A 24157-nucleotide genomic window follows, 5' to 3' on the forward strand; every position below is an offset into this window, starting at 1 on the left:
TGCGCCCGTGCGAGGGCAGCTAAATAATAGCACAATTTTTTAAATTCCAAAATATTGGCAGGTGCAATTTTGTGGATTGGCCTTGAAAAAATAGAATTTAGGGAGACAAACTTTAGATCAATTCGATAACATAAGATGTATGTATGTGTGTAAGTACATACGAATATATTTGTTGCTGTTTTTGGTTTATCCATCCCCAAATTTAAACTCAAACTTGCGATAAAATTGATTTATCGCACATTTATTCCGCACCTTTCAGACCGTTCGCATTTTCACAGTTTTAGATCAACGCTTCGCCATTCCCTTTTAGTGCCCCAACTACTAACTGTTTACTAAAAAGGAAACAACAACTATTCACAGCTTATCGGCAAACAATAGACCATTGAATAAATATCAAATGCAAATAGCCATAAATATTTTTTCTCTACCCCCAGTTGTCTCGTCGCTTACAACGTTTTTGTTTTGTTTTTTTTTTATTAGATTTTCACCGCTTTGCACATGGCCGAAAAATATTTGAGCCATTCGACGCCACACAAGAAAAAACGGTTAAAAAATATGAGAAAAGAGAATCATTTATGGCGCTTTAAAACCCGCAAACGACAGTCGGAAAGCCACGGGGCGGGCTGCCTGGTCTGGCCACAGGGTCCTGTCCTGCATGGGATTCTGAATGAGCGACAGAAATGGGAATGCGATACATAACATAATAACGGTAGCGTGTAGAGTTTTACGACAAAGAAAAAACGGGCAAGGCGCGCAGCTTTACGGTGCCCGCATCATTTGATTTTATTGCCAAGTGTCGGGGGAAAAAAGGAGAGAGCCAATAGCTGATGAAGTCGAAGCAGGAATGGGAACGTGAGCGGGGGCAGACAGATGCAGGAGAGAATTGTCAAAAGCGTCCTTGAGCCAGTTGTTTCTGATTAATGCCATCCGACCTGAAAGATGCAACAGAGCACAGCACAGCACGAAATGCAAATCACGCCGGCGGAATAATCAAATCGAGAATGAAACCGTGCAAAGCGCCATCAAACTTGACGTCGAACGGAAGCTGCAACACTGAGAGAACACACAATGCACAATGGGGGGGTGTGCCAAGGTCAGTAAAATCAATTAATTTACAAAAACACTTTCTATGCCAATGCATAACAATCTCACCGGCGGCTTGTAGTACGAGCATACTGCTGCGGAATCGTAGAAACATTTTTTCCATTGGCTTTTTCTATTTACTGGCTTCAAAGTCCAGGGCTCAGACTGTCTTATGGTTTGACAGTTTATTTCGTGGGAGAAGTTGGAAACATTTTTGCATACTCGCGTGCTCGTACTTGTTGGTCTGTAAGGCACCTGCCAAAGCTGGTCTGAAATGCGTTTCAATCCGCTGCTAAAAGTTGATATAGTGAAAAAATACAAAAATAAAACTGTTGACTGTTTCGGAAGTAAAAATCTAAGCAACGGAACAGCATTACCCATTTGTAGCGCTCGTACCCCAAAGGCCTTTAAATGGTGCCTTTAAAATTTAAACCTAAATTGGCTGAAGGCGCAGGAACTCGAATATTTTCAATGACAATCCATTGTCTGCCCTGTAATCGGCTTGGGGAAATCTTTTAGCTGCTTCTCGTAATGCTATATTATACTAAAATAAAGTGTATTGAATGATTTTAATATCTCTCGTTATTTTTTATCAGATCATAATGCATACAATAAACATAATATATAAAAGTTATCTCTCTCATAATGTAGAATATAGAATATTTATATGTTTATATTTATAAGTATGTTTATCGCTTTTCCAATCATTTACCTCCCGTTTCCATAAAGATATTGTTAGGACATAGACAATTCTACCCAAAAGACCAACAAAATTAAGCAAAAACAATATGAAGAAACATTTTATAAATTATTTTGGCTTGTCTGAAGAGTTAATTTTGGGTACAGAACATAAGTATTTCATTTTCTTTTTGGTTAACTATTAGATTGTATCTTTGCTTGAGTGGAGATATAAATAAAAAGAGATTCGACAACTTCTGATTTGTTTCTGTTGTGAAGTTATCAAGTTAAACTTTTACAATTTTCATCTTTCATCGTTTTGGACTGATCGGTCATGATCACAGGAGGATACAGATACAGATAAAAATTAGTTCGTTTTTTAGGCGAATGAAATAAAACCAAAAGATGGATTTTACCACTGCTGCTGGTAGATAGGAATGTTGTTCTTGACGGCATCGTTCTGCATGTGATAGCCAGGCGCAGCTGCAGGCTGCGACGCCATTTGCTGATGCATCTGACTATATTGTTCTTGTGGAGTCAGCTGATGCTGTTGCTGCTGCTGTGGTACGTAGCTCTGTTGGTTGACTGCTGGTGATCCATTTGGTGCATACAGATGTGATGGGGGCTGCTGTGGTGTAGGTCCCGGCTGATATCCCTGCGGTGGACCCGCCTGCATATAAGCCTGAGGCGGCGGCTGTGATTGCTGTTGCTGCATTTGTGTATTTGCGGGCGGAACTTGGGCAAACGGCGGCTGCTGCTGCTGGTAGCTTGGCTGCTGCTGCTGCTGAGGCGGCGGTGCTTGCTGCTGCTGCTGCTGGGCGGACACAGGTGGTGCGTGGGCATTGTAGAGGGGCTGGGGTACAGATACAGCTGGATTAAGATGTGGCAGATGAGGGGGTAGTGCTGTAAAATGAATAAATTAATTAATTAAATTATAAAACATTGTCTGCCAGCACTTACAGTTCATCTGAGGGGCGTGTCCATTCTGATAAGTCAGCGGCACCTGTCCCTGTTCCAGGTAGCCAGCAGGCGCTGTTGTCGGGGGCGGAGCATTTGTGGGAATGTTGGGTCCAGGCGCATAGGGAAGCGAGTGCATTCCTGGATAGTTTTGATGGGGCGGAAAGCCACCCGCACTGGGGTAGCCTGGTGCTCCGTACAGAGCGGCTCCTGGAAAGCCAGCCAGGCCCGGCATGAAACCTGCAGCTGCTGCAGCAAACTGTCCCGCCACAGCACGATCATCTCTCATCAGACCGTGATAGAGATTTATGGCATCGACAAGATCACTCGATAACTGCGTCAATTGGGCGTGCTTGCGATCCACTCGCTCCAGCTCGGCGTCAATCAGGGGACCCATTTGATGTACCTCCTGCTCCAGGCGAAGCATCTCGTCGCTATCCTGTGAGGGATCTTCGGGATTTGCTTCATGCAGTAGATGCAAGAGACGATCTATCTTGGCTTCGTCGATTTCCACTGGCTGAGCAGAGGCGGCAGCAGCTGCTGCTGCGGCAGCGGGATCAGTCTTTTGCTGCGAAGTCGTTGCGGAGTTCACATCCTTCGGTGCAGCTCCCGTCTTGTGCTGCTGATTAATGTCCAGGCGCTCGGGATCCACAGATAAGTCGGCAGTGACAAAATTCGAAGGGAAGAGTCCCTCTCCTCGTTGATTGAAGCCCTTCCACCAGTTTGGATCGCTGTCATCCATTACATGGATGATTTCGCCAGCAAAGAAAGTAAGTTCGTTCTCTTCCGCAGCCTCAAAATCATACAGAGCCCGCACCTTTCTCGGTTCGGCAGCTGGTGCTTGGTTTTGGGTTGAGTTTGCTTCGTTGCTTGTTGTGCTGCTGCTGGTGGCACCACCACCACCGAATGACGGATACAGCGATGGATAGGCACTGGTGTTCGCTGCACTCGGAGCACTTCCACTGACCGCTTTGGGACTGCTCTTGCCCTCCTTCAGTGACAGTTCTATGGCCTTGGCAATGTCATCCTCCTCTTGCTGGCTGCTCACAACATTGGGATCTTTTGGCAAACTGGCAGCCTTCTCAGCAGCTGTTTTGCTGCTCTTCTCGCTAAGGTTCTTAAAGTCGTAGCCCTCCAGACGAAGCTTAGTGTAGAGGGCGGGAATCAAGTCCAGTTCCCGATCGTTCTTGTAATCGTTTTCAGCCCAGTTCTTTAGCACTTGACGCATTTTCTGAAAGATAATTATCAATGAAATCCAATTCTGCGTTTGATTTTTGGTTGCGTATATTTACCAGAGACACCTTTGGCTCTGCCCGAGTCAACAGCCTTCGGAACTCGGTTTCAAAGTCGCGCGAGGCAACCTCCAGATGAAACGGCTTGCCACAATTGTTGGAGCAAGCGTCCAGCAATGTGATCGCCTGCATTACCACATGGGGATCGTTGTGGCCCATGCGCCGCATCACCGCCTTGAGGCAATCCTTGGCCAGTCGTGGAGTTGTAGACACCTTGTCGCACACATCGAGAATCAGGGACCAGTTGTCGTTTGTATTTGTCTCGCTGGTGGCTTTTTCTATCAGTTAGAAACAAAGAAATGTCACTGGTTATCAGTATTGCGAGCAGTTTGCCGTGCCGTGACTCATACAGCAAAATAAAGGGACAAGAACAGAGATAAGCGGACCGAAGCGGAATTAATTATAAAGAATATGCAAAAATCAATACAACCATCAATTGTATTAGGCGCAGGTGGGGGTGGCACAACAGAGACAAACACGTCTACACGTCAAGGTCAGCGACTGCAGTTGAAAACTTCGAAAATAAGTTCAACGAACGACACAAAGCTGCGCACAGCATCTGCATCCCCCTCACATGACTGGGCACGCTTTCTTTGTTGTCTCCCCGATTAGAACGAACGAGCTGGAGCAGGAAGGTGTTAGAGTGCACGCATTTTCCAGATTGTATTACAATCCAATTGGTGAGGACTGTGGATGGGTTTCCTTATAGCAACAAGGGGGCGACGAACTTACCCACATCGGCGTCAAAAGGCGACGATTGCCCGAAAATTCCCATTTCTTTTGACCAAACGCGAGCTTAGCTGCCTGCCTAGTTTTTTGTTAAATTGTTTCAATTGTTCTTCCCAATTGCACTTTGTATTGTTGTCCGTTTTGCTCTTGATTTTCTTTGGTCTCGTCTCTCTTCCGGGCAATCGATTTTTAATGCGTCACAAAATACAGTATTTAAACTTGTTTCGCTGTCCGAAGAGTTTCCTTTATTATTCTCAAGCAATCTGGATCTACACAAAGTATACTTATTTAATTTAAATGTATGTATATACGCTCTAAATTCGCTTAAATTACTTATAATTTGTGTGTTGTTGTGTGTATAAAAAATGACTAATGGTCAGTGTGACAGCGGAATTATCGTAAAATATACCGACAGGCCCTCGGAAATATACCGAAATGTGCCCTTGCATTTTCAAAATATACTGTAAATCTTAAATAATTTTCCTCGACTTTGATGTTATATTTGATAACTAACCAAATACTATTTTGTTAGTGATTTGATATAAGACGCGGAAACGTAAAAATATTTTTGTATCGATACCTTTTCACGGCAAGGAATACTGTCACTGTAAAAAATAACAGTAAAGGCTGTTTTAAAAATTTGAGATTTTATAGGAGCGTCCACACTAATTTGAGCATTCAAAAAAAAAACGCGCAAAAAAATAAAGGGACGCCTGCACGAAAAATTGTCATCTGAGAAGTTAAATTAGTAAACGCAATAAATACAGTATAAGGGACATGACACTCCTACGTACTAAGCATGCCAACCGCAATCACTTGCCGGCCTTAATGAGCAAAGTGCCGGAGGAACACCACGAGCCAATTAAAAATATGTGCCTCAAAATGATGTCCCATGATGCCTATGGACAGCCGTGAGTATGGTATGTAAATGACAGTGAAACGTTGTAGTCTAATCTTGGTTCTGGGTCACCCGCAGCTACGAATGGAGCTCTCGCGACTTCGAAATGGGTGCACACTTGGGTAGAGGAAAATTTGGACGCGTCTATTTGGCCCGAGAGCGCTACTCGCACTATTTGGTGGCGATGAAAGTGATGTTCAAGGAGGAGCTACGCAAGGGAAATGTTCAGCGGCAGGTGTTACGTGAGATAGAGATCCAGTCGCGACTCAAGCATCCCCATATCTTGAGACTTTTGACATGGTTTCACGACGAGAGCCGCATCTACCTGGCACTGGAGATCGCATCGGAGGGAGAACTGTTCAAGCATTTGCGTTCAGCCCCCAATCATCGCTTCGATGAACCGCGCTCTGCCAAATACACCTACCAGGTGGCCAATGCACTGAACTATTGCCACCTGAACAACGTCATTCACAGAGACTTGAAGCCAGAGAACATTTTATTGACAGGCACAGATGATCTCAAGTTGGCGGACTTTGGCTGGTCGGCACACACGCCCAACAATAAGCGCAGAACCCTCTGCGGAACCCTGGATTACCTTCCGCCTGAAATGGTAGATGGAACTAGCTACGATGATACCATCGATCAATGGTGCTTGGGCATTCTGTGCTACGAGTTCCTGGTGGGCTGTCCGCCCTTCGAGTCGAACAGCTCGGAGAGCACATACGAAAAGATCAGACGTCTCGAGATCCACTACCCCTCGCACTTATCCAAAGGCAGCAAGGAACTGATCGCTGGAGTATAACTTGAACACTTTTTATGCTAAAGCCGATCGCTGATTTTGTAAATTTTTCTTTTTGTAGCTACTACGAAAGGATAGCAAGGGCCGGCTCACGTTGGTGGATGTTATGACCCATCCTTGGGTGAAGGAGGGAATGACCGAGAGGGATGCACAGCTGCGCCGGAACGAGCGCGGCAAGGAGAACAAGGCTAAAAATTGAATTCAGCTACTTCCTTTTTAATACTATTTTTATTAAAGAATTTTATATACCCTGTAATCTCAGACTTATACAAATATCAATATCTTGTGACTATATAGTGACTTCTTTCGGTATTTTCCAGAGGAAAAGTATTTTTGACGCTTCCCACCGACGGTCACACTAAATTAATAAATGACAATTTCAAGCAACCAAAAAATCCTGAGAAAATTGTTAATTCTTGAATTATACCGACTACATTAGTATAGAAGGGGTGTGAAAACAACTGGAGATCACGCTCAAGCAGCCCGCACGCTGCCCACGCCAGTACTGATAAGTACGGGCCACGACAGAGACCCTGAAGGGAGTGTAGCAACAATTGTTATTTTCCGTCTGGCCTTTGGTGGGGGAGACAAATCAGCCGCGGTCGGTTTTTAATTAAATTATATAGAAAACCCCATACACCAGAGAGCGGATTGACGGCGAGGTCGTCGAGGCCCACCCTGCGATGGTCTTTATACGCGATCCCTGTGGCATTGCCTGCCTGGTGATGACTTATGGCGCTGTACTATATGCTGACTATGTGGTCATACGTTGGATTATACTCACCACTATGCCCGGAAGGTGAGCTGCAGTGGCTGCCATTGCCAGTAATTGAATCTATAATAACATCTCTTTCCACCCTCGGTCCATGTAGCATTTGGACCTCTTTCCATGTTGTGCTCTTCAACACTGTTGTCTTCCTGCTGGGCATGTCCCATACCAAGGCCGTCTTCTCCGACCCGGGTACCGTACCATTGCCCGCCAACCGCTTAGACTTCTCGGATCTGCACACCACAAACAAGAACAATCCAGCTGGCAAAGGACACAGCAGCGAATGGACAGTCTGCACTCGCTGTGAGACCTACCGACCGCCGCGTGCGCACCATTGTCGGATTTGTAAGCGGTGCATTCGTCGCATGGATCACCACTGTCCCTGGATCAATAATTGTGTGGGCGAACGCAATCAAAAGTATTTCCTACAGTTTCTCATTTATGTGGCCGTTTTATCGCTTTACTCCTTGGGCCTCATTATTGCCTCTTGGGTGTCGCCGTGCGAGGAATGCAATCAAAATGTGATTGAGTCTCAACTGAGAATGTAAGTTGCAACCCCCTTTGTGGTGTGACCAGATCTTGCTTTAGCTTTCCCCTTTCCTTTGCAGGATTCATTCTGTCATCTTGATGCTGGTTTCGGCTCTCTTTGGGCTCTTCGTTACCGCCATTATGGTCGATCAACTGCATGCTATACTGTACGATGAGACGGCTGTCGAGGCGATACAGCAGAAGGGCACCTACAGGCCAAATCGGCGCAAATATCAGCTCCTGGCAGATGTCTTTGGACGCGGTCACCCGGCACTGTGGCTGCTGCCGTGCACCAGCTTGAATCACTCCTCCCGCTACCACGACACACCCCTGCTTAGCCACGATGTCTAGGCCGTGTGAGTGTTTGTTTGTGAAACGCATATGCATACCCCGTTATAGCCTTCCTTCCGTATAAATTGAATTCCCTCCCCTTTTGTTTATGTGCGTTCGCCTCAGCCTCAGAGTGTTTTTAGTTTTTAATCATATTGTGTGATTTTTTTAAGTAGTCCAGAAAGTCCCACAGCAAGTCGAAATATCACGATTCCAGTTACTGGATTTCTGTGTATTATTACACAGATTCCAGACTTAATTTATGCTTTAGTTTATAATGAAATGATATTATAAATACAGAAGAGTTAGGGAGAGCAGCTGGGCAGCATACTCAAGACGGACGCGGATATTTTATAAAGAACTTTATGCAATTGCTAGACATAACACCAACGTGGATGTAAATCAATGGAATCTTCGGCAAACCGAAGTCTAAACAGTCCCCTCTACCCCTTGCTGGCAGCTGGAAAGCAAAGGGTGGAATCTTAAGCATTTAATAAGAAACCGAAAGGTAATGCATATACCAAAAAAACCAAACAAAACCATTTATACATTATGTGTGTATGTAGCTTGGGCGGCAAAAAATGTGCAGTAATAGTTCGTATTAAATGTAATCAACTTTAAGGATTAGTTTTACATAAGTGTAAGGCAAGAACTTTTGTTTTTATTAAAGTTTATTTTCCTTCCATTTACCATTCCATTTTTTTCATCAATCGAGTTCACTGCCCAAACCCTCGACACTCAGTGTGAGCTGCCTCAAGGCTTGTTTTGCCACCTCGCATAGGACTCCCTCTTGTGAGCACTTGTCCTCGTATTGCAGGATTTCGACGCACTCCTTGAGCAGATCTATGGCCTCCACGAGACGTGCCCGCAGCTCGCCGCCATTCAGTTTGCTGGCTATGAAGCCACTCTTCGCCAGCAGCACCAGCGGCACATGCAGCTCATACAGATTCATGGCCCGAGAGCGACTCAGACCTGGCTCAAATTTATTGAGCACGCTAAGCACCTGACGACAAAGTTCTGCCTTGCGTTCCAGCAAATCGTCAGTCAGTTGAACCATCTCATAGTTCTGCACTCGGCCATACATCTCGATAAGCAGCTGCCTCAGCGTGGTGGCAATGAAGTGAAGCGGATGGAGCAGAGATTTGTATTTACGTAGCAGTCGCTCGGCCTCCTCCAGCCGATGCGGACCCATTTCAAGTGCCTGCACAGCATTCACCTCTGACTGGACGGACTGAATGAGTGTCTGCACATCCTCATAGCTGGTGCTGGCACCGCAGCTACTGCAGTTCCAACTGGTGTTGAGTTCTGTAAAGATAAATCAGTGGTAGCCCTGAAGATCGGATAAACGCTCACCTGTTGGCTGCTTGGGCACTTGGAAACCCTCCACACACTCGCCACATTTGAGACTGGAGAAGTGCGTCTGTAATTCTGTGGGGTCCAGGCAGCGTTCGCAGTTGCAGGTAAAGAATTTACCCTCTCGCAGGTGCGTCTGTCTTTGGGCAGTGCCATCCAGAGTGTAGGTGTAACTATGATGCAGCGGCTGACCATCGTCCAGGTCTACCATGGCACGCAAGCGGATTCTATAAGCGAGTCGCCGTCAGAAAGAGTTTGCCAGAGTTTTCATGAAACTCACTTGAAACCCTCACTGGGATATATGCTCCTGGCGGTGTTGGGCACACAGCTGTGGGCTAGAATGCCCGTGTATGGATAGAGGCACCTCAGGGGATAACCCCTCGCGGTTCTGGCCTCCATCGCGTTCACTTCCAGCACACCGACCACCTGCATGATGAGCTCCTCGCTGAACCGTGAGGCCAGCTTGCATGGACCGCGCAGGTACTGAGCTATATTCACGAGATCCGCATGCCAAACATCCTCGTTGTGGCGCCGCTCCGACTCGTGGTGCTCCATGGGCGCCACATCGTTCTCCCAGCGCTTGGGATTCGCCTCCTTCGCCAGCAAAACCCTACAATGGATACGAGGGAGAAAATATTATGGCAGAGATCTGAAAAATGTGTTTGTTGTTCGCTAAGTTTCACCTTAGCGGCAAAATACAATCCAGTTGTGGGCAAAAGCTGCTACCCGAGGGAAGGTTGTAGAAGCGAGCTTTGGACTTTTGGAACTCGCGACACTCCAGGTGGACATGCGGGTTATCCTCTCTCTCCGCGCACTCCTCACACAACGGCCAGCCACATTGGACGCAAAGTTCCTCCACATCGGTTGTGGGTCGACAGCAGCCCAGGCAGACCACCGGTCCATTGCACTTGGGGCCTACGGCAAAGGGTTGCTCCTCAATGAGAGTACTGCGGGCTGTCGTTGAACCTTCTGCCACCAAGTAGCGACCACAGACCGCACTCCACTGCACTGATGTGCGATTTACTGGGCACGACGTAGGTGAAATCATTTCTCAGACTAACTAGTAAATGCAAAGTCTATGCCATCTGCTATTTAGAATGCGAAAAGTCTTACCATTGCCCAAGCTAAAACATGAATGCCGCACAGGAACAGTGGGACGAACATGACAAGAACGCAACCAAATGTTGCCAGCAAACAAATCTAAAGTTATGTACATATACAAATGTAAATGTACATAAAGGCATAAAAACATGGAAAAAGCATTATTTTTGAGTATTTATGTTTCTTTTCAGATTTCACGTGAAACACTGTGCCATTTGCTTCTGATCTTTGCCAAGAGACTGCTGCGTGCTGCTCTTTTTTGACGTTCGTTGTGCCTGTGGCTGCTGTGGTTCCGCTGCTCGGTGGTTCTCACGTTTAGGTATGCGGCTGCCAAAAATAATAGCATCTTAAATAGCACACACAAACTAACCTCAAAGGTGTTATGCAATCCAGTTGCGTACAGACGCCATCCTCGCTCACATTGCCGGCGAATGTGACACGTGCGGCAGAGAAGACTACGCATTCACTCCGGTGATGAATGCCGTCATCATCGTCGCCAGCACACACGCCACACAGCGGCCAATCGCAAAGCTCGCAGCGATCCAGCGAGTCCCCATCTTCGCCGAACTGTAGGTACTGATGGCAGCCCAGGCAGACGATGCCACTGTCCTTCTTGGGGCCGAAGGCGAAGGGCAGCTCCTCCACAAGTAAATCGCTGCGCTGTACGGGCTCAGCGGCAGCCAGGCAGCGGCCAAAGACTGCCTCGTGCTCCAGACGCGCCTTCAACATGCTTTCACTTGCACTCGAATGCGCTTTGTTCCGTCACGATCGATAAATGCAACTAAATTAAGAAGGAATTAAGAAGAAGGATTGCTAAAAATAGAGAAACCTCTGCAGCGTCAACAATTGTCTCTGCCAGATATGAGCTGATTCATTGATTGATTGATAAATCATTGGCTAGATTGAACTTAATTAAAGAATGTTATGAAATTTGAAAAACATTTAAGATCTGTATTGGAAGCGTTTTCCGTTCACAGCGAACAGTGAACAGTGGCAGCGTTAACATTTAGTTCCCACCACCAGGCAACGCTGGAGGAGGAGCATGCTCGAAGCAGATATGTACCGTTATCCAATACATCATTCACAAGTTAATATTCAACATTTACTTCCAGCCATTATTTTAAATACCTCTTTATACCCATGATATTCAAATAGTTGTTGGTGGATGTGGATGTTTGCCCGCCTGTTCGTCTGTCGTCCTTCTGTCAGATCTGTCGGATCATATTGCGGAGCTTGGATAAGAACGAAATGCATTACTCAACAAAATCAAACTGTTTTCCTCAAGGAACCAACATATTTATTCTGAAATATTTGGGGCATTAAAATTGTTTAATCAATCAAACTTATTTTTAAGAATTTCAAAAACTGTTATTTTATAAGCATTATGATTAAATAATACTGTAAATACTTTAAATACTTAATATGACTATATGACATGAGAATATAGAATAAAAACGAATGTAAAAACGTGCAGAAACACCATTAAGAGCTATGTCCCAGGCCACATAGAATTCTAATTCGTGATCAGCATCGCATTTCTGATAGTTTGTCATCAAAAATGTAAAAAACCTTCATGCTCTTCAGGATTTTCACACTGCCGCTTCCACTTCCACTATGAACTTACAAATTTCCTCGTCAGGTGTCCCTGCCGATAAATACATAAATATGTAGTTAATGAGGAGCAAATGTGTAATTAGCGTGTAGTTCCCATTTAAAAGCATGAACTTTAAACAAAATTTGAAAACATTTCAATAATGGAAAGTCATAAAAACTAGCCGGTCATGTGTGGAATTGAATAATAATTCAAGTAAGATTACAGTTTTATAGCTGCGAGTCCCATCTAAACGGTTATGTTGAACAGAAGACCAACGTCGAGGAAAATGATTTAAAATGTACGGTATATTTACAGTATATTTTAAAAATGAAAGCGTATATTTCGGTAAATTTCCGAGGTTCTGTCGGTATATCGATAATTCCGCGGTCACACTGTCGTCGTCGTCGTCTCTGTGTTTCTGTTCCTCTGCGTTTCGCACTTAAATTAAATTAAAACTTATTAAAAGTAAGTAAAACTAGCTTAAGTCGCTATAAAGTGCAATGGCAACCTTTACAAAAACTCGTCAAACAGCAAAGTGCAAATCGCCAGTGAAAGTGATTTCATAACCTCGAAACGAAAAAAATTTGCAAGTATACACGCTCATTAGCCGAAAAGGGTTGCACTTGTATTTGTATGGCTACCTCGATGGTGAAAAAAGTATTTATCAGCTAATGACCAATGCATCGAAGTATACCAAGCTGATAAAAACTTGGGCTAGAGAGAATTGTCGCCGGCCTACCCACACATACACACGTTCTCCGACGCATAAAGAGTTCATTGGCAGCTGCCGGCTGCTGGGCAGGTGCTGTTGCGTAACACATTCGCCACAAATGAGAACTCTCAATTTGATTGTTTTGATAAATTTTGTTCGTTATCACAATGTTACATAGCTCTTCACTCGTTTCTTTTATCAACACACACATTACTATATATATTCTATTTTTTCCTTATCGTTTTTTCCATTTTCTTGTTTTTGGACTGTTGGTCATGTGAAGTGGGGCGTGTGATGCGGCAATATTAGTTCAGGCTCTGGTCTAAATGTGACGTCACTAAAATCAATAGTTTTGCGTTACACCTTTCCTAGCACAGTTCTTTTTAACTGAAATAAAATTGATTTTGTTCTGGTTATGCAATGTAGTTATGTGCAGAAAAGCCCGCTCACCCCTTAGCCCGAGTATATGTTCATATGGATGTACATATGTGTGTATATGCTATTCGATAGTCTAAGCCCTGAATCAAAGTCACATTTAAGAAACTTCTATCCTGGGAGGTGTTTTCTGTTTTCTGGGATTTTCTCTTGTTACATCACACGGCAACAGAATAGATAGATAGATCCGTTAGCATTTCCATTATATGTACCATTTTCGGAAGGGGCGCGTCTTTTCTTTTGTTGCTCGTCATTTCCCGTTTGGCTGTTGGCCATAAAACTCACCGTCTGCTTTTCATAATTCACCTTCTCGATTTGTCGCCCAGGTCTGGTCCGGTCCTCTCTCCCAAAGCATGCCTAATATTCGCACCACGACTGTGAACTGTTTGCATGTTTCGCATTCCTGACGTCACACGTAAATAGAAACGAAGGAGAGACCAAAGCAGAGTCTGCAATGTGCAGTTAGCTTGTGTCAATGATCGCTCGGCTGCTGGCAGTGCTGCTCTGCTGGCTGACCAGTAATTGGTGCCAAAATGGCAAGGGGAATGAGGTAGTTTAGAATCATCAGCAGATCGCAAATGGGAGTGTAACTGTAGTTACAGTTACTACACACAAACATCTCCTCAATGGCGATTTTCGCTTGAGATGATTTATGATTTAATATCTATAATATGGAATAGCTGTTTACATAGCTTAAAGCCGTTCCATTTTAGCTAACGAGACCAGTTTTTTGTGAAATTTCATTGATCAGACGAGACCCAAAACTTGCTTACTCTCTCTCTTACATTTTGTGCACCGCTCTGCAGCATCCATACATGCATATGTACATATGCATGTGTGTACATTTGTACGAGCTTTGGACTGTCTTGAAAATAAATGTGAATTGAAACCAAAAGTCATTTGACATTTGGTCAAAGGCTCGGCATCTTGGCTTTCCTCATTTAGCATTTCACTTTCAAATTACAGCAGGTTATCGCAGGATTTCATTCCCCAACAAATAATTTTCATAATTTAGCTGATAAGATTAGAGTGGATAGTCCCCACGACAGCTTATCTAGCAATAATTGGGTGGCAAAATGAAACACTTTACAATAAATGGCTTGGGCCTTTATCGATTTTGGACCAGCTAATTAAAACTCTCCGTGCAACCCTTTCAGATGGCTCCTCCATCATACAGCGATTTGGGCAAGCAGGCTCGCGATATCTTCAGCAAAGGCTACAACTTTGGCCTGTGGAAATTAGACCTGAAGACCAAGACCCCTTCGGGCATTGAATTCAACACAGCTGGTCACTCTAATCAGGAGTCGGGCAAGGTCTTTGGTTCCCTGGAGACCAAGTACAAGGTGAAGGACTATGGCCTCACTCTCACCGAGAAGTGGAACACAGACAACACCCTGTACACCGAGGTGGCTGTACAGGACCAGCTGCTCGAGGGTCTGAAGCTCTCGCTGGAGGGAAACTTTGCTCCCCAGTCTGGGTATGCGACACACGATTTCTCGATATCCCCCCATCGGATTACTGACATTATTTTTCGCGAACAGAAACAAGAGCGGCAAGTTCAAGGTTGCCTTTGGCCATGAATACGTGAAGGCCGATTCGGATGTCAACATTGATCTGAAGGGTCCCTTGATCAATGCCTCTGCTGTGCTGGGCTACAATGGTTGGTTGGCCGGCTACCAGGCCGCATTTGATACGCAACAGACCAAGTTGACCACCAACAACTTTGCCCTTGGTTACACAACCAAGGACTTTGTCTTGCACACAGCCGTGTAAGTAATCTGCCGAAACTGCTGTCGCTCTACTTAGTTCTATAATCGATTTATTTGGTTTCTTGCAGTAACGATGGTCAGGAGTTCAGCGGCTCCATCTTCCAACGCACTTCGGACAAGCTGGATGTTGGTGTGCAATTGTCGTGGGCCAGTGGCAGCAGCAACACCAAGTTCGCCATCGGCGCCAAATATCAATTAGGCGATGATGCCAGCGTTCGCGCCAAGGTGAACAATGCCAGCCAGGTGGGTCTCGGCTATCAGCAGAAGTTGCGCGATGGCGTCACCTTGACCCTGTCCACATTGGTCGATGGCAAGAACTTCAATGACGGTGGCCACAAAATCGGCGTTGGCTTGGAATTGGAGGCTTAAGTCGAACAATTTTTCCCCCATTGAGGAAAATAGTTATCTAAAATCCCCACACTCCCAACAACAACAACAGAAACAGAAAAGTGCAGAATCAACAACAAGCAGAACAAGCAAAATAAAAACCAATATTCTACAACAAAAACACATTACATAAAAGATAAAGGAATCTTCACACATTTAGCAATTACTTCGGGTCAGCTGTCAGAACTGTCCAGCACCTGCGCAACCGCCTCCGTGCTCCACCAGAATCTGCAGAAGCGACACTGCCAGCCAACGAAATGAGCAATGGGTTGGATGTAGTTTTGTGTAGTTTGTACCAGAGAACTAGCTTATGTGTTGTTGGTAAACAAATACATTTACCTATTAAACAAAACTAAAGTGAAAAAACCAAACACTGTTTGCTCGAAGCTTAACTTATTTGAAGTGGAGAGGGGGAATCAGAACACACCCGACACACACAATCATTAAACAAACTACATTTTTGTTGTGCATTTACCAGAACAAATAAAGCGAAAAGTAAGAAAATTATGCCGAGTTGAGGTGTGGTAAAGGTAAATTTGAATGGATGGTAAGGGATGTGTAGATGCCTCTGGAGATGGTTTGAAATGAAAACTAAATGCTCGAAATGGTGAAATAAACTCCAGGCTTAATCATAGAAAGCCAGGCATCCCACTTCGTATTCAAACATCCTTCTGGCAACATCCCAATCTGGCACAATATCACATAAATTTTCAATAATAACATAAGATTAGTTTAGTACAAATTTAAAAACCCTTTCATCCATGGCACCACCAACATATCCTGAATTGGGAAAGTTAGCCAGGGATCTGTTCAAGCGCGGCTATCATCCGGGTCTTTGGCAGCTGGACTGCAAGACCATGAGCAGCCCGGCCATTGAGCTTTTCAGCTCTGGCTTCGCTAGTCAGGATCACAGCAAAGTTGTCGGCTCCCTGCAGAGCAAATACAAAATCGAGGACTACGGTCTGACGCTAACGGAACGTTGGAATACAGATAGTTGGTTCATTGGGGAGATTCTGCAGAAAGATAAGCTGTCCCAGGGCCTGATGCTGGCCCTCGAGGGCAAGTTCCAGCCGAGCTCTGAGTATGGATTTCTAACAGTTGCTCTTTGGTTCCGTAATTAATTTGCCCCGCAGCTCAAAGGATGGTAAGTTCCGGCTGGGCTATGCCCAGGACAAATTCAACTTTCTGTCTGACATGGGCATCAGCTCGAATCCGATGATGAACTGTTCCCTGGTCTTGGCTCACAATGAGTTCCTGGGCGGTGTTGGCTGCACATTTGATGTTGGAGATACTTCCCTCAGCAGCTGGAAGTTAGCTCTAGGCTGGGCCAATGATAAGGCCACAGTCCATGTTGAGCTGTAAGTGGCATCTCTCGCAAGTTTATTCAGGAATCTCACATCTTGATCTTTGCAGAATGGATGGGGAATCCTGGTTAGCCTCGCTATTCTACAAGCTTAATGACCAGATCGATGCCGCGGTAGAGCTAACCAAAACTGGCGGAGGCGGCGGTGGCGGTGGAGGAGAGAATGCTCCCGAAGGCGAATCAGAGCAGGGCGGTGGCAGCGACGTTGCTGTCGGTGTGGGCCTGATATACCGCCTTGAGGGCGATGCTCTCATACGAGGCAAGATCAACAGCAAGGCGGAGCTGGGACTGGGCTATGAGCAGAAGCTGCGGGATGGCGTCACTGCCTCCATTTCAGCACTGCTGGACGGCCGACATATCAGTGATGGCAATCATAAGTTTGGCGTGGGCTTGGCCCTGGAGTGCTAAAAGTGGTTGAAGTGGGTTAAGGGTTATAAAGCAACAGAAAAATATTCAAATAAATAATAATTCAGCACTTTACATTCCGAAACTTCAAACGAAGTAGTTTTGTACGCAGTTTCAGCTTTATATCAGTCATACAATTTTTAGTTTAATTAATTAGTCATGTTTCCGTTGGATAAAATTAATAAAAAAAGAATCAGCAGCATATTCCAGCGCAGAAGAGAGGCCGAAAAGGAGAAGGATGAAGCCGAGGATCAGCCACAGTCCGCAGCTGAACCGACAGCTCAGGCCAAGCCAAAAGGCAGAGATGACATAGAGATATTGCTGCCGCCGGCGCACGAGGGTGAGATGCCCACTTATTTCCACGTGGGTGGTTGGGCCAAGGATTGTCTCACCAGCGGCTACAAGTTTGGTGTTTGGCATTTTCGTTGCTCCACAAAGTTGGACAACGACGTCGTCTTGAGTAGTTTCGGAGAGGGAAATCCCCACTTAACTTCCGTTTTTGGAGGCCTCGAGGTCTTCAAACAATACGAAAATGTTAACACATCCCTCGCCTGGTTAACCAGCAACGAGTTGCAAGGGGAGCTCGGAGTGCGGGGTGAGCTGGCAGGCGGCATAGCCCATTCCCTTTTGAGGACAACACTTTTCATGACGGACGAGTGAGTGAAATTCTCTGTCCATGTCATTGCATTTAAATTGGATTTCCCCTAGATGCCAGCTCAAGGGCAAGCTGAAAGCCGGCTTCGAGCGGAATCCCTTCAAGATAGAGTTGTCGGTGCCCATTGTAAAGGAGCCCACGTTGATGGGGTACGTCCTTGTGGCGCCTGCTGCGAACTATCTGCTGGGCTACCGTATGGTCTACAGCCTCGCGGAGAAGGCATTTGACAAGCACGCCTTCTGCTTTGGATACAATAACGAGTTCACCGAAGTGGGCCTCAAGCTGTTAGTTTTATTTAGTTGTTATTCTGGCTGCTGATTTATCCTCCCTTCTACACTCCTAGGGAGAATTTCAAAGATCTGCGCGGTTCGATCTTTCAGAGCATTGGCGAGAGCTGGGCAGTGGCTCTGAAAATGAACTTTTATGGCGAGGAGCAGCTACAGAAGTTCGCCATTGGATGTCAATACCAGCTTGAGGATGGATCCCTGTTGAAGGCCAAAATTCGAGACGATGGAAACGTGGGTGTCGTCTTTCAGACCAAAATAGGCGAAAATATTGAAGTGATGTATCATGTGGGCTGCGAGGGCAAAGCCCCGATTAGTGGGCATCATAAGATCGGCGCTTCCTGGACTTTTAACTGTTAGATGTCTAAATTATAGTGGTTAAATAAAATATTGTTTATCGTTTGACTCAATTTGTTACTCCTGTTTAAATAGCGGGGGTTTAGTAGGTTAAGTTCGTTCACTCACTCGCGATATATCGGTACATAATCTAGTATTTTGTGGAGTATGTTTCGCTTTATTTATGAGAATCAATCGGTATTTTTTTTTACACTGTCATACTGACACACTGGTGTTATATGTATTTCTAATTTCTGTGCTGAAAATTTACAAAAATTTAATTCTGTATTTTAAAGCAAATAAATAAAAAGTGCATGTGCAAGCGAGCCGAGCCTCGCCACCATACTTAGTTATTATTAGAGTCGTGCTACCGATTCGCATAAGCCCAAGCGGGAATCGAACGTTCTCTAAAACCATAATAGGTAAAAGAAAAAACTAAAAATAAAATGGCGTCACATGCCACCACATACATCTATACATGTGTGCACACGCATTGACATGGGAACTAACTAGCACATTTCCCCTTTGCTTTGTACTCATTGTGAAATTTAGGGCGGGAGGCGTAGAAGAAGCAGAAGCCAGACAGTTGAATTAACAAGGTAAGTTAAGGTAACAGCAAATCAATCATCACGTAACAGCGGTGACCAGAGAAAAAAACGAGTTTCTGCCCTGAGGACACTATGTCCGAAGCCATGAGCGCTCCTCCGCCCTTGATACCCCAGCTGCAGGAAATGCAGCAACAGCAGCAGCAGCAACACCAGCAGCAGGCCAATTCCGCAGCCCAGCAGTGGACCAACTACGCGTGGTACGCCAATCAAAATGCAGCCGCCTACCAGCAGCAGTACCAGCAGTACTATCAGTACTATATGCGGTACCAGCAGCAGCAGCAACAGGTAACCTCAACGATAAGTTCATCAAATGCGCCACCCGGATTTAGCAACGCCTTGGCGGCGCCGCCACCTCCACCCCTGGGACCTCCTCCACCACCACCCAAATCCACTCAACCAATAAACAACAAGTTGCAGCATCAGCAGCAGCAACAGCAACAACAGCAGCAACAACAGCAAAAGAATTTTGGAGGAATACGTTTTAACTTGAATTTAAATCAAAAACGTTTGGCGAATGCACCAAATCCTCTGCAACAGCAACAACAACAACAACAGCAGCAACAACAGCTGATTCAGCAGCAACAACAGATTCATCAGCAGTCGAATCAATTGTTCAACAACAATAGCAACATAAATAACGTTAACAACAACAACAGCAACAACAAGAAGAAGCGGAAGCGAAACAACAAGAACAAAAACCCGAGCTTCGATTCAAATACATACAATAATCCGTTTAACAATGTAGCCACGCCCATAGCGCCACCGCCGCCAATCATCAGCGATGTGGTGGTGCCCAGTACACCAGATCTAAGCAAGCCACCCCCGCCCCTGCCCCAGGCTCTTCCCAGCATTGTTGAGACTACACCACCGGAGCCAAAGAGCTGCTCCTCTCCAGCTGCTCCTGCAGCGTTTAAGCGACCCAACAGCTTCCAGATGGCCTCCAATGACTCCTGGCCAGACTCGTTGAATCAATATGTGGCGCGATGCTACTCCAAATGCAACACGGACTTGGATAAGGATCAGATAGACATTTGTCTAAAGGGAAAGATCATGGCAGCGGCAAATCGAAATGAATTGTGGACCAGAGACTGGGACAACGAGCCAATGCCGACGGTGCACAGCGAGAGAGACGGCATCGAGGTGGTACTGAACCACGCAACTCCGCCACAGCCCGAAAGGAGCAATTATTTTAACAAAAAACGTGAGCTAGAGCAGGAGCGGGAAAGAGACCGGGAGCAGGAGCAGGAGAAGCCATCCAAGTCGCCGAATGTTAATCAATTCAAGCAAAGGGGGAATCAATTCAATAAAATGTCAACCAATTACGGCCATCATCAGTCGTCGTCGCGTTATTCCAGGAGTCGTTCGCGGTAAGTCTCGAGTATTTGCTTTGCGTAAGAATTTCCCTTAATTGAATCCACTTGCAGGTCCCCAACATCTTCGACCTCATCGAAATACACTCACAAGAAGCGTTATTCGCGTTCTCATTCGCGTTCCCGTTCGGGTTCCCGCAGCAGCGATGCTGGCAGTCCGCCGGCGCGTAAAGTTCCGCGTAAATCGGGTTCCAATGAATCTATGGATTTTATATCCTTAAACGCGAACCTCTCCCGTAAGCAGCAGAAAATGTTAATGAAGAAAAGCAAAAGACTCGCGGCAGCAGCGGCAGCGGGATCCACCGCATCGCATCCCGGCCATTCCAAGAAAAAGCCACACTTCTATTCGAAACAGTCGTCCGTAGGTGGGGCCGTTGATGATGACACAGCGCGCTTGCAACAGCGTGCGGCACGTTTCTCCCAGCAGAGCTCCGGCTCGGCTAAGAAATCTGTCGTCGCCATTGCAAGTTCGCCATTTGGTCTCACCACGGCCAAGAACCGGAAGAAAATGATGCAGCAACAGCACCAGCATCAGCAGCAGCATCGTTCTGCCTTCTACGAGGACTTGGACCCGTCTAGCAGTTTAGATTTGCTCGATTTGCACATTGTAGGAACTTGTAGGGATTTAGAGAAATCGTTTTTGCGCCTTACAAAGGCACCATCCCCTTCGGAAGTGCGACCCGTCGAAGTCCTTACCCATTCGCTGTCTAATGTGAAGAGCAAGTGGCGTGCCAATCAGGATTATCATTATGCGTGTGATCAGTTGAAGTCCTTAAGGCAGGATCTAACTGTAAGTGCTTTAGCAACAGTTTTACGGATAAAACTTAACTCTTTTTTTTCAGGTGCAAGGTATTCGCGATCAGTTCACTGTTGAGGTATATGAGACCCATGCACGTATTGCCATGGAGAAGGGCGATCACGAGGAATTCAATCAGTGCCAGACGCAACTGAAGATGCTCTACACCGAGCTGGGTGGCCAAAGCCCCAATTCCATGGAGTTTACGGCATATCGCATACTTTACTATATCTTTACAAAGAATACCTTGGGTACGTTTGTCTGAATTTTCAAACCCAATCACAGCTTAACTACAACTCTTCTTTGCAGACATTACGACTGTCCTGCGATCGATATCAGCTGATCAACGCGTGAATCCTGCTATTGAGCATGCCTTGCAATTCCGCTCGGCCTGGTCGTTGGGCAACTATTGCAAGTTGTTTTCTCTATATAAGACAGCGCCCCTCATGTCGGGCCACATGATTGAATGGTTTTTGGAACGAGAACGCAAGGCCGCTCTGCGTGTCATCATTAAATCGTATGTGATGCTGATTTTCGAATGATTAGTGGCTAATGTGTTCAATTTCACTTTCAGCTATCGTCCCAGCATTAGCGTCGAATATGTTAGCAATATTTTGGCCTTTGATAACATTGAAAAGTGCAAAGAATGGCTTGATACGTTCAGTTTGCCTTATGCCGCAAACGGTGCCCAAATTGATTGCAAAAATGCTGCTGCCATTTCAATTTGAAGCAATCCCAAACACATCTCTAGGAAAACACATTTACCCTTTGTACCTACCATTTCCGAATTTCTCGGAGAGAGGTACTCGTTTTAGGAACGCAAAATCCCCGCCCCTGTTCGCCCCAATTTGTAAATAATTTAGGTACCTTTAGTGCTCGCGTTTCCACGAAAGTTTTCTTTCTTAAAACAATTCTGACCCTTACCCTGAGCAAGCGCTCCAACAATTTCGATCTACGAATTAGTAGAAACTACCTCAAAACTCTCGTTATATGAAAGAGAAATAATTCCCCAAGCGACAACACTGAGGAAACGGAATTTTCGGATATAAATCATGTAATCATCTGTGTAACTCAATAAGGAACTGCATCCACGAGCATGGAAGAACACAATTTGGAAACTATATTGGTTGGGAATTCAACTGCCCGAAATTTGCATGCGATTCTTCCTGGAAGGATGATGGTTTCGGAGCATGTCGTATTTCGTCGGATTGGATAAACCTTTTTCTACAGAGTTTGCCACTAATCTTGGAGTTGGAATTGGACTTGGAATTGGGTTGAATGAACACCACCTATTTTCCATCATTTCATAGTTGGTCGCCAAAAAGTTTCTGATTGAAATATTGCAGAAAATAAATTATTCAATCGACGGCTACGCCTGCAGAAATCAAGTGAAGCTGGCTCAAGGTCTCCGGTCTACTAATAACACAAAGAAACCGGAAACAATATCCTGATCTAGCAAAAGTCAGGGAACAGCGTGAAGCCAGCGTGCTGTTTGCTGAAAACAACTTTTGGTTTCTCTGTTTTTTATCCTCTCATTTTTTTAAATTCCCTTTTACCCCTTTTCCCTTGATTTTGAAACTAATATTAAGGCTTAGGCTTAATGTTTGTTGTCTTCTTTAAATTATTGAAACGGTTTTATACTAATGTCTTGTCTCTCTATTGTATACCTGAATATATATACAACCATCATCACCACAACTACCAACAGTACCAGTAACAGAACCAGAACCAGATCAACCTGCAACAACGATGCAACCAACAACAGCCCCAACCAATGCCGCAACCAAATCGCTTCGGAATCGGAACTGGCCCGTCTTTCCAGTCATCCAGCAATCATCCATCCATTCAAGAGACGTCAGCATGTTTGTGCGCCATTTGTAAGCTCTTCCAATTTTAATTCGTGTCATTCATTGTTAACCAAAGTGGATCTATGGGGTGGCCCATAAGGAATTGGCTGAAATTATTAAATTAAATTAAATTATTTTTACACGGGGGGAAAGTTGAAAAAGTAATACTACACTGTGTGGTATAAATTGTACAATAGATTAGTGCTAATGCTATATTCTTAAGCTAAGTTTACCTGTTACATTTATATTTAACCTCCAAGATGTCTGGAAAAAATATGGGAAAACAATTCAAGATATTCGAATGAATCTTTCCACAGTTCCGGCACAAGATGCGAGCCCGTTGAACTAAAACCCCGCTTCTAAAGAATAAACAGAGAAAAACAAAGCAACAAGTGTTTACTTTTCCAAGCGAACTCTCGATTTCAGCCATCAACCATTCGACAGCTCAGACCTTCCAGCCACACGAACACCGCAAAGCTTTAGCCGGGACACAAGCCATGTGGCCCAAGGATGTTTTTGTCCGAAGCTTTTTCACCAACACGTAACGGATGATGTCGAAGGCACAACCCAGCCGCTATTTAAGGATGCTGCGTTGCTGCCTTAGCCTCAGTCAACGCGCGGCATTCGTTGGCTGAAATCAAATTTTCAGTGGACCAACCGGAGTTAGTCAAACATCTAAATAGTTCTTCTGTGCTCTCGGTGTGTGTTTAAGTGGCCAAATCTACAAAATCATTACTTTAAAATCGTGTCAATTCAGTGTGTGAATAATTATTTATAATTTATAAACTCAATCCCTGATTGAAACGGAGTTGATATTCCCGAAGAGGTAAAGTAATCTCCACAGGATTCTACTTGTACTATATATTGGAGATAGAAGCGTAAAAAGACTGTTCCAGGGTGAATGTATAGAAACACAATTTACCATAGAAATGAGCTGAATTGACTATAGATTTATGAATCAATTCAACGGCTGTTGCATAACTATCAAAGACTATCACTATATTTATTTGTTACTAATACGCAGATATCAGTTAAATCTGATGGTTCTCAGAAGTGTTAATATATTAACTATGTCAATT

The 24157-nt window shown here is 44.9% G+C and overlaps 9 protein-coding genes across 11 annotated transcripts in view; 7 read left to right on the forward strand and 2 right to left on the reverse strand.

Moving 5' to 3' along the window:
• Positions 1 to 1872: 1872 nt before the first annotated feature.
• Positions 1873 to 5165, reverse strand: LOC117584312 (signal transducing adapter molecule 1). 2 transcript variants are annotated; one of them, XM_034273140.1, is made up of 5 exons: positions 5073 to 5165; positions 4743 to 5008; positions 4011 to 4288; positions 2722 to 3949; positions 1873 to 2664 (listed from the first exon to the last, which is right to left on the reverse strand). In XM_034273140.1, exons 2-5 carry the CDS (start codon positions 4783 to 4785, stop codon positions 2174 to 2176), a joined length of 2040 nt encoding a protein of 679 aa, XP_034129031.1. In that variant the 5' UTR covers positions 4786 to 5008; positions 5073 to 5165; the 3' UTR covers positions 1873 to 2173. The 2 variants fall into 2 exon arrangements, with proteins under 2 accessions (XP_034129031.1, XP_034129030.1); XM_034273139.1 differs by having other exon boundaries at positions 4743 to 5085.
• A 248-nt stretch (positions 5166 to 5413) lies between these two features.
• Positions 5414 to 6692, forward strand: LOC117584138 (aurora kinase B). Its single transcript, XM_034272893.1, has 3 exons — positions 5414 to 5650; positions 5716 to 6433; positions 6498 to 6692. Exons 1-3 carry the CDS (start codon positions 5517 to 5519, stop codon positions 6633 to 6635), a joined length of 990 nt encoding a protein of 329 aa, XP_034128784.1. The 5' UTR covers positions 5414 to 5516; the 3' UTR covers positions 6636 to 6692.
• Positions 6693 to 6757: 65 nt separating this feature from the next.
• Positions 6758 to 8684, forward strand: LOC117584139 (palmitoyltransferase ZDHHC3). Its single transcript, XM_034272894.1, has 3 exons — positions 6758 to 7235; positions 7309 to 7749; positions 7814 to 8684. The coding sequence occupies exons 1-3, from the start codon at positions 7120 to 7122 to the stop codon at positions 8082 to 8084; spliced, it is 828 nt and encodes a 275-aa protein (XP_034128785.1). The 5' UTR covers positions 6758 to 7119; the 3' UTR covers positions 8085 to 8684.
• A 76-nt stretch (positions 8685 to 8760) lies between these two features.
• On the reverse strand, positions 8761 to 11306 carry LOC117584137 (SET domain-containing protein SmydA-8). Of its 2 annotated transcripts, none has more exons than XM_034272891.1 (4): positions 10888 to 11306; positions 9697 to 10026; positions 9417 to 9643; positions 8761 to 9368 (listed from the first exon to the last, which is right to left on the reverse strand). In XM_034272891.1, the coding sequence occupies exons 1-4, from the start codon at positions 11244 to 11246 to the stop codon at positions 8770 to 8772; spliced, it is 1515 nt and encodes a 504-aa protein (XP_034128782.1). In that variant the 5' UTR covers positions 11247 to 11306; the 3' UTR covers positions 8761 to 8769. The 2 variants fall into 2 exon arrangements, with proteins under 2 accessions (XP_034128782.1, XP_034128781.1); XM_034272890.1 differs by lacking the exon at positions 10888 to 11306 and adding an exon at positions 10100 to 10482.
• A 1208-nt stretch (positions 11307 to 12514) lies between these two features.
• On the forward strand, positions 12515 to 15766 carry LOC117584224 (voltage-dependent anion-selective channel). Its single transcript, XM_034273005.1, has 4 exons — positions 12515 to 12576; positions 14416 to 14735; positions 14800 to 15027; positions 15096 to 15766. The coding sequence occupies exons 2-4, from the start codon at positions 14416 to 14418 to the stop codon at positions 15394 to 15396; spliced, it is 849 nt and encodes a 282-aa protein (XP_034128896.1). The 5' UTR covers positions 12515 to 12576; the 3' UTR covers positions 15397 to 15766.
• Positions 15767 to 16107: 341 nt separating this feature from the next.
• LOC117584223 (voltage-dependent anion-selective channel) lies at positions 16108 to 17211 on the forward strand. The gene is made up of 3 exons (XM_034273004.1): positions 16108 to 16495; positions 16548 to 16772; positions 16828 to 17211. Exons 1-3 carry the CDS (start codon positions 16176 to 16178, stop codon positions 17183 to 17185), a joined length of 903 nt encoding a protein of 300 aa, XP_034128895.1. The 5' UTR covers positions 16108 to 16175; the 3' UTR covers positions 17186 to 17211.
• Positions 17212 to 17310: 99 nt separating this feature from the next.
• LOC117584225 (voltage-dependent anion-selective channel-like) lies at positions 17311 to 18531 on the forward strand. Its single transcript, XM_034273006.1, has 3 exons — positions 17311 to 17838; positions 17891 to 18121; positions 18181 to 18531. Exons 1-3 carry the CDS (start codon positions 17342 to 17344, stop codon positions 18479 to 18481), a joined length of 1029 nt encoding a protein of 342 aa, XP_034128897.1. The 5' UTR covers positions 17311 to 17341; the 3' UTR covers positions 18482 to 18531.
• Positions 18532 to 18677: 146 nt separating this feature from the next.
• Positions 18678 to 23467, forward strand: LOC117584192 (leukocyte receptor cluster member 8 homolog). The gene is made up of 6 exons (XM_034272960.1): positions 18678 to 18879; positions 19010 to 20432; positions 20490 to 21225; positions 21278 to 21482; positions 21541 to 21748; positions 21806 to 23467. The coding sequence occupies exons 2-6, from the start codon at positions 19138 to 19140 to the stop codon at positions 21957 to 21959; spliced, it is 2598 nt and encodes an 865-aa protein (XP_034128851.1). The 5' UTR covers positions 18678 to 18879; positions 19010 to 19137; the 3' UTR covers positions 21960 to 23467.
• Positions 23468 to 23677: 210 nt separating this feature from the next.
• The window catches only part of LOC117584807 (nitric oxide synthase), a 28416-nt gene continuing 27936 nt past the window's right edge, over positions 23678 to 24157 (forward strand). The window contains exon 1 of the mRNA XM_034273925.1: positions 23678 to 23904. The gene's annotated coding sequence lies outside the window, so the exon portion shown is untranslated. The remainder of the gene's footprint in view (positions 23905 to 24157) is intronic.

Source organism: Drosophila guanche, unplaced genomic scaffold (assembly GCF_900245975.1).
Source record: "Drosophila guanche unplaced genomic scaffold, DGUA_6, whole genome shotgun sequence".
NCBI classification, from domain to species: domain Eukaryota; kingdom Metazoa; phylum Arthropoda; class Insecta; order Diptera; family Drosophilidae; genus Drosophila; species Drosophila guanche.

What these genes read in the sequence shown, in the direction of transcription:
- LOC117584312 (XM_034273140.1), bottom strand. Translation starts at nt 4,785, where the DNA reads ATGGGAATTTTCGGGCAATCGTCGCCTTTTGACGCCGATGTGG. An exon ending in GCCTTTTGACGCCGATGTGG is followed by an intron (nt 4,289 to 4,742) that starts GTAAGTTCGTCG and finishes TCTAACTGATAG; the next exon opens with AAAAAGCCACCAGCGAGACA. An exon ending in CAGAGCCAAAGGTGTCTCTG is followed by an intron (nt 3,950 to 4,010) that starts GTAAATATACGC and finishes ATTATCTTTCAG; the next exon opens with AAAATGCGTCAAGTGCTAAA.
- LOC117584138 (XM_034272893.1), top strand. Translation starts at nt 5,517, where the DNA reads ATGACACTCCTACGTACTAAGCATGCCAACCGCAATCACTTGCCGGCC. An exon ending in CATGATGCCTATGGACAGCC is followed by an intron (nt 5,651 to 5,715) that starts GTGAGTATGGTA and finishes GGTCACCCGCAG; the next exon opens with CTACGAATGGAGCTCTCGCG. An exon ending in GCAAGGAACTGATCGCTGGA is followed by an intron (nt 6,434 to 6,497) that starts GTATAACTTGAA and finishes TTCTTTTTGTAG; the next exon opens with CTACTACGAAAGGATAGCAA.
- LOC117584139 (XM_034272894.1), top strand. Translation starts at nt 7,120, where the DNA reads ATGGTCTTTATACGCGATCCCTGTGGCATTGCCTGCCTGGTGATGACT. An exon ending in CTCACCACTATGCCCGGAAG is followed by an intron (nt 7,236 to 7,308) that starts GTGAGCTGCAGT and finishes CGGTCCATGTAG; the next exon opens with CATTTGGACCTCTTTCCATG. An exon ending in ATTGAGTCTCAACTGAGAAT is followed by an intron (nt 7,750 to 7,813) that starts GTAAGTTGCAAC and finishes TTTCCTTTGCAG; the next exon opens with GATTCATTCTGTCATCTTGA.
- LOC117584137 (XM_034272890.1), bottom strand. Translation starts at nt 10,464, where the DNA reads ATGATTTCACCTACGTCGTGCCCAGTAAATCGCACATCAGTGCAGTGG. An exon ending in TATCCCAGTGAGGGTTTCAA is followed by an intron (nt 9,644 to 9,696) that starts GTGAGTTTCATG and finishes ACTCGCTTATAG; the next exon opens with AATCCGCTTGCGTGCCATGG. An exon ending in AGTGCCCAAGCAGCCAACAG is followed by an intron (nt 9,369 to 9,416) that starts GTGAGCGTTTAT and finishes TTATCTTTACAG; the next exon opens with AACTCAACACCAGTTGGAAC.
- LOC117584224 (XM_034273005.1), top strand. Translation starts at nt 14,416, where the DNA reads ATGGCTCCTCCATCATACAGCGATTTGGGCAAGCAGGCTCGCGATATC. An exon ending in AACTTTGCTCCCCAGTCTGG is followed by an intron (nt 14,736 to 14,799) that starts GTATGCGACACA and finishes TTTCGCGAACAG; the next exon opens with AAACAAGAGCGGCAAGTTCA. An exon ending in TTTGTCTTGCACACAGCCGT is followed by an intron (nt 15,028 to 15,095) that starts GTAAGTAATCTG and finishes GGTTTCTTGCAG; the next exon opens with TAACGATGGTCAGGAGTTCA.
- LOC117584223 (XM_034273004.1), top strand. Translation starts at nt 16,176, where the DNA reads ATGGCACCACCAACATATCCTGAATTGGGAAAGTTAGCCAGGGATCTG. An exon ending in AAGTTCCAGCCGAGCTCTGA is followed by an intron (nt 16,496 to 16,547) that starts GTATGGATTTCT and finishes TTTGCCCCGCAG; the next exon opens with CTCAAAGGATGGTAAGTTCC. An exon ending in GCCACAGTCCATGTTGAGCT is followed by an intron (nt 16,773 to 16,827) that starts GTAAGTGGCATC and finishes TGATCTTTGCAG; the next exon opens with AATGGATGGGGAATCCTGGT.
- LOC117584225 (XM_034273006.1), top strand. Translation starts at nt 17,342, where the DNA reads ATGTTTCCGTTGGATAAAATTAATAAAAAAAGAATCAGCAGCATATTC. An exon ending in ACACTTTTCATGACGGACGA is followed by an intron (nt 17,839 to 17,890) that starts GTGAGTGAAATT and finishes GATTTCCCCTAG; the next exon opens with ATGCCAGCTCAAGGGCAAGC. An exon ending in ACCGAAGTGGGCCTCAAGCT is followed by an intron (nt 18,122 to 18,180) that starts GTTAGTTTTATT and finishes CTACACTCCTAG; the next exon opens with GGAGAATTTCAAAGATCTGC.
- LOC117584192 (XM_034272960.1), top strand. Translation starts at nt 19,138, where the DNA reads ATGTCCGAAGCCATGAGCGCTCCTCCGCCCTTGATACCCCAGCTGCAG. An exon ending in TATTCCAGGAGTCGTTCGCG is followed by an intron (nt 20,433 to 20,489) that starts GTAAGTCTCGAG and finishes ATCCACTTGCAG; the next exon opens with GTCCCCAACATCTTCGACCT. An exon ending in CTGCGTGTCATCATTAAATC is followed by an intron (nt 21,749 to 21,805) that starts GTATGTGATGCT and finishes TTTCACTTTCAG; the next exon opens with CTATCGTCCCAGCATTAGCG.